We start from the raw sequence: 9486 nt of genomic DNA, 5'->3' as shown, positions 1-9486 counted from the left end.
TGGGAATTCCCTGGGAAGACATTTCCTTGTGGTACCACCTATCGTACCCTAACTCACATTACATAATGTTTAATTAAAAACACGTTTGTATAGTAAATGTCTACAAAATGTATTTAATGTTTTTACTAAATGTTTAATAATATTTGAATCATATTTTGATTGAGTTATTACTAACATAATGGTCCCAATTGAAACACATAGCCATTGAGATTATGTACTTTTTAATGTATGACAAATTATATTTTCCCTTTCTAACGATCAAGGGAAGGAATATAATATATTTTCCATATTTTCCGGGAAAATTGGAGGGATTTTATTTGGGAACTTCCCTCCCTGGGAATCTCAATCTAACCCTAATAATATACAATAAAAGTTAAATTTCTATAGAAATTTACTCATGAGAAATTTTCTAAGAAACTTTCTCATGAGTGAAATTTATTAGAAAGTTTCTAATTTGCCCATCATCTAGTCATACCGAAACCGGCAAACAATCCAAACTCATCGGCCGGTCGGACATCGGATGGTTCGGGTAGACAAACACCGTTAATCATCCAATAATACCAGAAACCGGGGGTCGCCGATGGTGTTGGTGTTGTTATATTAATAGGTGTAAGCAGTTTGACGACACCGATATCGTAGCCGGGAGTTGTTGTCTGATTAGTCCAATTGGGATGATTGAACCACTTGTCTACACCGTATATATAGCCCGATTGTGTCCTATCTTGTACTGTACTAACAGTATACTTGGTATTGGTTCTTATGATACGTTAACAAAAAAAATTATATTTAGTTTTTTTTTTAAAATTATTATAATATATTTATATACAGTTAAGTTATAAACAACAAAAAATTTTTTTAATTACTTTAAACAATGTGCGGCTGTTATAATCCAATTGGCATTTAATACAACACCAGTACAGTAATCACTATAAATTTTTTATTTATTTTTAAAAAAAATATCTATATATATAAGTATATTAAATGTTTTGTAATTATATATGAAATAATTTATATATATATATATATATATTGTTTGGTTAATTTTAATAGTGGCAAAATTTGTTTATTTTTTTAAAATAAAATTATATTGATAATTTTTTGATTAATTAAAACTACTTGATTTTTGACGCCTAACTATAAATATGGTATATTTAAATATTTTCAATCATAATATATATATTTAGTTTTATAATAATTTATTATTATATCTAATTTTACTGTATAAATGCCGGTCATAATATTTATAAATATAAAATCATTGAATATTATAGAAAATTATTATTAGTTTTTTTTTTGGTATTATAATATAAATTATTTTTTTTATTAATTAACATAAAAAGTTTAAGTTAATTATTATGAAATATCTTTATGATTGTAAAATTTTAGCTAATATTGTATATATATATATTTATATTGTATCGATATATATATATATATTTAAATCAATTGATGTTTTTTATGTATATATATATATATAAAAATACCCTTCAGTTTTCCAAAGTCCCCAAAGATATCGACTGCCGGTAATCATTGCAATCCATGGGAACTCTCCCGGAAAGGGTAACCGTCCCTTTTGTAGACTACTAGTCTCATCGGATAGCCATCTGAGACAGTGTCCACCGACGGAAGTATTAGACGACGACGACGACATCAGTGGCGACTGTCGGCCGATACCACACGTCCCGAGCGTTACGTTCGGGTAATGTTTGATACGTGAAGTCAAACCATTGTTTACTAAAACTATTAATACTATTAGAGATATTTTTTTTAATTACATATATTTTAATCAATTTTTTTTAATTTGTTGTTATTATAAATAATTAAATTAAAAACTATGATATAAATACTTAATATTTGTTGTCGATTAAAATTTAACATTTTAGTGATTTAGTTATATGTATAGCTATTTAAAAACAAATTGTATTTTATTTTTTAAAAAAAGTTATTTTCAAAAAGTTTCTTAAATTTGAATTTTTAAAAAATTTGAATTTATTTTATTTTTTATAGAAATATTTTTTCTAATGATATTAAAAGTAATATAATATTTGTAATACAATAAGATATTTTGTTTTTGTAATAAATTGTTTTAATATAAAAGTATAATAAGTATATTATTATTTTTTTGTAATTTAATAATTGTTATTTAATATATATATATTATAAAAGAATAAAATATTAATTAATATTTATAATACTAAATAGTAAATATTTTTTTTTGAAATATTAATACTGTATATTATAAATATTAATATAAATTTAAAACCGTTTTAAAAAAAATTTTATAAATTATTTTATACATTTTGTTAATTTGAAAATTAAAAATAAAATTGTAATAGTATTATCAAATTTCATATAAATATTATTTTACTATTTATATTAAAAAAAATAATAAATTCAGTATATTTTTACACTATTTTTTATTATTTAACGACAATATAATTGATATTTAAAAAAAAAAATTACACTTTTGTTTTATTTTGTTTTAATTAATAAATTTGTAATTTTTATAAATAAATTATTGAATATATAATATTATTGAATTAATAAATAGTTTTTTATTTAAATATAATGTTTTATTTGTTTTATATAATTATTAATCACTAACATTAAATTTATGATTAATTTTTTTATAAATATACGGTAAATATGTTTATATATTATAATAATTTATAGATTATAAATATAATAGTTAACTAAAATTGAAATAAAAATTTAACAATATAAATTACTGTATAATAAACTACAAATTGATATTTTAGTTAATTTAAATTTTATAAATTATTTTTTTTATTATTATTTTATTAGTTATTAATTATTTCAAATTATTCAATTAATTAAAAACAATTGAAAATTAAAATATTTTATTAGAGTATAATAATTTAGCACAAAATTATTATTTAACTTATTTTTAAACAAACAAAAAAAGTTTTTATACATAATAACACAATATATATTTATATAGTTAATATTATAGCTTATAACATAACATAATTATCTAATTAAAAAAACATTTTTTTTAATCTACTAAAAATTTAAATAAATATATTATTTGTAAATTTAATATAAATAAATGTTAACAATGTAAGTTACAAATAAAATAATAAAACAAACAAATTTTATTTGTATTTTTTTAGATAAAGATAAAAGTGCATCAATTAATTTATAATATATATGTAATGACAATTGAAAACATGAATTTAATTAAAACAATTTATTTATTTAGTTTCTTATTATTATTAATAATAATAATAATTAATTTTTTGTTGTTAAATCAATTAATGAATTAAAATTAACTGATATTAATTTAATTAGTTATTATTATTATTATTATTGAAATTTTTATCGGCAATACTGATTAGGCATTTAAAGTTTGTTTTTTAGTAAATCTCAAATTTGTTTTATTTTTTAATACAAAAAAAGCCATTAATTAAAATTATATTATTTTTAAACGATTGTATAGTTCACACAAAAAAAAACAAACTAAACAATTGCCCGAAAAAAATAAAATAACTAAAAAATCAATAAAAATAATACAATTCATTGAACTCGAGTCCAGTCGACTTAAAGAACAGCCAACTGATGGCTTCTCCGTCTACTATCTCAGTCTGTGTTGATTTGTTTCGGTGACCTATAATTAAACAGACAATTATAAAAAAAAATTATTTATTTTTTCTATTAGATAATACAACTAGAGATGGGGCAAATAGAAAGTTTCTAATAAATTTTTTAGTGAGAAAGTTTCTAGAAAATTTCTCACTTGAATAAATTTCTATAGAAATTTAACTTTATTGTTATACTATATGGGATCCCCATATCTATAACTATTGTAATAATATATATAAATAATTAGACATAAACTACAGTATACTATACACTACTATACAAAAATGCGATACCTATATGTAAAATAATTATAATTATTTAATAATAATAATCAGTTTTGTAAAATTTTAATAATCATTTTATTATATATATAAGAATGTAAAATAATTTTTAAAAAATTAATTGTTACTTTAATTGATAATTAAAATATTAATACTAATATTTAATTATTATTTAAAAAAAACAATGTATTGTTACATAATAACATATATCGAAAAAAACACAAAAATTAATATGGGGGGGGGAATCCCATAGATAGAAATTTCCTTTAGAAACTTTCTAGAAATTTTCCATTTTTGCCAACACTAAATACAACTAATAATTGTTTTTTTTATAAAAAAAATTATTTAAATTGGGTTTACCTTTGATGACAACGATATCATCGCTAACTGTTGGCGATTGAAATGTGAGAAGTAGTTCATTAAAGTTACCCTTTTTGACAGTCAACGGCCTCTTGAGCTTTACGTGACAGTCCTTGTCCTTAGAGATGACCAAAGTTATCGAGTCGTCCACAGTATCCTTAAAAATAATAATAAATAAATAAATAATGGATCAGTTTATACAACAACAACAACAAAAAACAGCATTTTTTAAAAAAAAAAAGTAATAAATATTAATAATAATTCAAGTATTAATGTTATCCTAAAAAAGTTATCAACAAATATTTATTCAAAAAAAATAAAAATTTTATTTTTAACACTTAATCATGATTTTAATTAAATGATTTTTTGTTGTTGAAATTTTTTAATATTAATGTTTGATGTTAATGTCATGTGTATGTTTTATATATATATATATATACTTAATAATAATAATTATTATGATATCATATGTATATAGTTTTTATAATTAGTATATAATTTAAAGGGAATTTTAGTGGGAATATATATATATATATATATATATATATATATATATATATATAAATTATGAGTAACAAAATTTTTAAAAAAAAATATTTATCATTTACTTTAATAATAGTTTAAATTTAAAAAAAAAATCTCTCACTTAACAACTATATATAAATATTATAAATTATTGCTAAGTTATGCTAAAAACAATGATAATTTACAAATAGTCATACAAAATAAATATAGTTATTTTGAAAAAAATATCTAAAAAAAATTGTGATTTTTTGGGATTAAATAAAATTTATTTATTTTTTAAAATAAAATATTATAAAAAATAGTTATTTATACCAATAGTATGGCGTCGTCCTGTGACTTTTGATCCAACATTGTTTCATTAGGTAAACCCATTTTGGATGTAAATTTTAGTTGACAATCAAGTTTAGGTGTACGTACAGAATAATACCTGTGCCCACAACCACCACCACCCCAGACATTATTTAGAGATAGAGAGAGAGAGAGAGAGAGAGAGAGAGAGAGAGAGAAATTAGTTAAATAATCAAAATAAATTACTAAATAAATTTTTTTAATAAACCTAGACTACTAACCCTGGATCTAATCGGATAGGAATGGATGCGCCGACTATAAACAAATCGGAGTTGACCACTTGAAATTTGGTGCAAACAGTTTTAATTGGTTTACTACCGCCGGCACCCTGGGAGGCGTGGGCCAGGGTTGTCGTTGTTGCGTAAGTGACCGGCTTATAGCGTCTGACAGTGAAATATTCAGCTAAAAATTTTTGTTGTTGTTGTTGTGTGGGGTTTGGGATATAGATATATATAAAGTATATACAGATTATGATTAGACAGTTTCAATAGGATAGATATGATTGTATAGTATACTACCAGGTATTACAAGTGTTGATAGATATGGGAGGAGTATTCGGGTTTGACAGGTATTACACAACCATTAGTTTATATATATTAAATATGTGATAAACTATACATTTAATTTTATTTTTAAAAAATGACCAAGGCTATAATTGTAGATAATATTATTAATAACTCGACATTAATTGTAATTGATCATTTTTGTTGTTGATTAATTATGAAAATTAACCTAGATAATAGCATTGACATTTAAATAGTTGACTACATAATATACTATTATCTAGTTAATTTTCATAATTAATCAACAACAACAAAATGACCAAGCGCATAATTGTAAATAATATTAAACTCGACATTAATTGTAATTGGTCAATTTTTCTTATTGATTAATTATGGAAAATTAACCTAGATAATTAAGTATATTATGTAGTCAACTATTTAAAAATGTCAATGCTATTATCTAGTTAATTTTCATAATTAATCCCAAAAAATATGTTACAATTACAATAATTTTGAGTTATTAATATTATCTACAATTATGTTCTTGGTCAATTTTTAAAATTTCAATGTATAGTTTATGAGATATTTAATATATAAACTAATGGTTGTGTCTAATACCTGTCTCTAACCTGAATACTCTACCAAATGTATTACAACATATCTATCAACACTTGTAATACTGTATACTATTATTATTATTATTGTTATTACTACTACTACTACTAACGGGGAGCGCATCGGGGAGTAGTCTCCTGCGACAGTCCTTTGGGCACCGGGACTATACCCGGAATGGCCAGATTCATGAATATGGCTATCTGTTCCGATTTACCCATAAATGCGTTATCCATTGGCAGATACGATGACGGCATGTCGTGTTGTTCGTTGTTTTCGTTGTTTTTTGTCGGTATAGGATTGACAGTTGTCTGGGATATAACTCTTGCAAACTCCTCGTTAGACATCGTCAGGAATCTTAGGTTTTTCATTACAGTACTAAATAAATAACAATTAAAAAAAATTTATAATTAGTTTCAATATATATATATAGTATATAATTTAGTGAGAATTTAGTGAGGAATTTATTAAGAATTTTAGTGGGGAATTTAGTGGGGAATTTAGTGGGGAATTTAGTGGGGAATTTAGTGGGGAATTTAGTGGGGAATTTAGTGGGGAATTTAGTGGAGAATTTAGTAGGGAATTTAGTGGGAATTTAGTAGGAATTTATTGAGAATTTTAGTGGGAATTTTAGTGTGGAATTTTAGTGTAGAATTTAGTGAGGAATTTAATGGGGAATTTACTCAAATTTGGCAAAAATTTAATCGTTTATAAATGCAATACAAAATGTTCACCCCCTATACCCACCCTAAACTTTTTCAAGTTTTTTGCCATTTTACCCTACCCTATACCCCTCCCACCCCTTGAAATCGGAAAATCTTTAGCAACCCTAATATACAACGAAAGTATATACCTATCATCCAATAGTCCTCTAATAACTGTCCAATCATTGGCATTAGCCGACCGCCGTTTAGACTCGTTTTGTGTCCATTGAACCACTGAATTGAATAATGAAAACTCTGAATACAGATTCAGATAACGACGACCGACTATAAACTCCAGTGTAGATAATTGAATGTTACTATTGATTTAATTACAGTAAAAATGTTTTTTTTTTAAATTAATTAAAAGTTTTTTTATTTATAAAAAATAATAATTTATTAATTGATTGATTGATTTACTAAACTTGAATGACTTATGGGTAATAACGTGATAGGTTTGCCTATCAATGGTGTTCATCGACTGATAGATAAGTTGCTGTGAGTTTAAAACAGTTGCAAATTCATAGACAGCACAAGCACTGGAAGGTGTTATGTTTTTCTCGATATATGTCAGACATTCACTGATAAAAAAAATTTTTAATAATTAAAATAACATTTAATTATTAGATCAAACATTTTCTGGATTCATACAGTTATATTGTATATCTTATTTTATTGTTAATTTAAGTGAAATTTTTTATGTATATACAGTATATATAATTCTAATTAAATAGAATTAATTAATTGTTTTTAAAATTTTAATTATTTTTTAAAAAGATATATTAATAAATTCTATGATTATGAACTGTATATATAATATATATAATATAATTGTCAAAACAAAAAAAATATTAAATGATATATTTAAATAATTGGAAACTAATTAATTAATTAATAATTAATTTAATTAAATGATATAATATATAATATTGTGTAATATTATAAAGCAAATAATTATTTATACTTTACTGTATATACTGTATTGAATAAATTATTATATACTAACACTACTAAAATAGTAAATAGTAATTAATCACAAATTTTTTGTTTTATATCTATATTATTATTAAAAAAATAAATAAGTTTATATACTATTTTAAATATACTATAGATTTGTAAACTATTATTTATAAACAAAATTTTTTTTTAAATTTAGCTAAACTATTGTCTCCCTTACCGTAGCAGATGAGGTAACAGATATTTTTTGGCCGCATATGCCGTCAACATTGCGTCGTCCACCGAGTTTAGGTTCAACGAGTCTTTCAACACACAATTATAACACCCCCACCACCACCACCACCACCGCCCCCAATGGGTATAACAATAAAAATTATTTAATTTCATTTTCAGACAAACAAACTAATTATCACTATATATATATGGTTTTAATACCAACCCGTATAAGCATAACGTAATAGATTTTCAAAACCAATGGGTGCGATGTCGGGTATGCGAATCACTTTGCTTTTGTCGGCCATATCTCCGTAAAACATGGCCTCAAAAACTATAATAAAAGTTTTTTTAAAATTATTATTAGTATAACAATAAAAACACAACAAAACAACAACAACAAAAAAAAGATAATCAAAATTAGTTTTTATGTTGATTTTTAAATAATCAAAATTGTTTAAATAAGTTGTATATAAAGTTGCCAAAAAATTTACTAAAATAAGCTTAAAATAAAATGTTTAATTCAAATGTAATAAATTCTAGTGTTTTTTAAATTTTTTGTTTGTTTATTTGGGGATAGTTTTATCATTATATTTTGTTTATCACTGATAATCTACTATATTAAAAAAATTTTTAATGATTTTTTAAAAAAATTTATGGTAGGGACTACCAGTGCTATTTTGTTGATACTGGTAGATAATTGTATTATACAGTATAAATATATATATATCATATATATAATAAATTATATTAAATTATATATAATAATTAGTTACCACAAAATTACTAATAATATATATATATAGTTTCAACACAAATATTCTCAACTAATACGATAATTGTTACCAATAAAAAAAAGTGTAACTAGGTCATTTTTAATTGTAAAAAAAATTATAAAACTAATATAATATTATAATTATTTTTTTTGCCAATAATTTTAATTATATGGGATTTTTTCGTTTTGTGGTATATATATATTACACACCCATAAAAATATATATATACTGTATATTAAATAACTGTTTGGTGACATACCTGGCGACGTCATGGCCAGTAGGACCCGATGGCCGACATATTTCTTTGAATGTTGTGGCGGACCGACAATAAAGGTGACGTCCGTAAAGGACTTATTCTGCAATAGATTGGATGCCCGCGACACTAGACGATCACATTCACCGTTAATCTAATAGTTTTTTTTATAGTATTCAAAAAAATATATTAAACAACTCTTACTTATTTTGATTCCCCAAAAAAAATTATTATTTTTTTTGCTACCAATTTATATCCATATTATATTATATTACAGTACTGTAGATATATATATATATATATTGTATAAAATTACTATTATTATTATTAAATTTGTGACCAAAATATTTGAGT

At 22.9% G+C, this 9486-nt stretch overlaps 1 protein-coding gene across 1 annotated transcript; it reads right to left on the bottom strand.

Moving 5' to 3' along the window:
- Positions 1-3518: 3518 nt before the first annotated feature.
- LOC128953449 (uncharacterized) lies at positions 3519-9265 on the bottom strand. Its single transcript, XM_054298932.1, has 10 exons — positions 9139-9265; positions 8330-8437; positions 8111-8192; positions 7359-7514; positions 7086-7253; positions 6348-6610; positions 5339-5519; positions 5082-5196; positions 4245-4401; positions 3519-3628 (listed from the first exon to the last, which is right to left on the bottom strand). Exons 1-10 carry the CDS (start codon positions 9149-9151, stop codon positions 3519-3521), a joined length of 1353 nt encoding a protein of 450 aa, XP_054154907.1. The 5' UTR covers positions 9152-9265.
- Positions 9266-9486: the final 221 nt, after the last annotated feature.

The sequence above is a fragment of the Oppia nitens genome, unplaced genomic scaffold (assembly GCF_028296485.1).
Source record: "Oppia nitens isolate AA-2021 unplaced genomic scaffold, nextdenovo-longstitch-racon4-pilon3 scaffold22_pilon_pilon_pilon, whole genome shotgun sequence".
Lineage (NCBI taxonomy): Eukaryota > Metazoa > Arthropoda > Arachnida > Sarcoptiformes > Oppiidae > Oppia > Oppia nitens.
The sequence above is the reverse complement of the archived record's forward strand: the minus strand, read 5'-3'. Positions and strand labels throughout refer to the sequence as shown.

What these genes read in the sequence shown, in the direction of transcription:
- LOC128953449 (XM_054298932.1), bottom strand. An exon ending in TACTCCCCGATGCGCTCCCC is followed by an intron (nt 5,520 to 6,347) that starts GTTAGTAGTAGT and finishes AAAAATTTTTAG; the next exon opens with CTGAATATTTCACTGTCAGA. An exon ending in CCTATCCGATTAGATCCAGG is followed by an intron (nt 5,197 to 5,338) that starts GTTAGTAGTCTA and finishes TTGTGGGCACAG; the next exon opens with GTATTATTCTGTACGTACAC.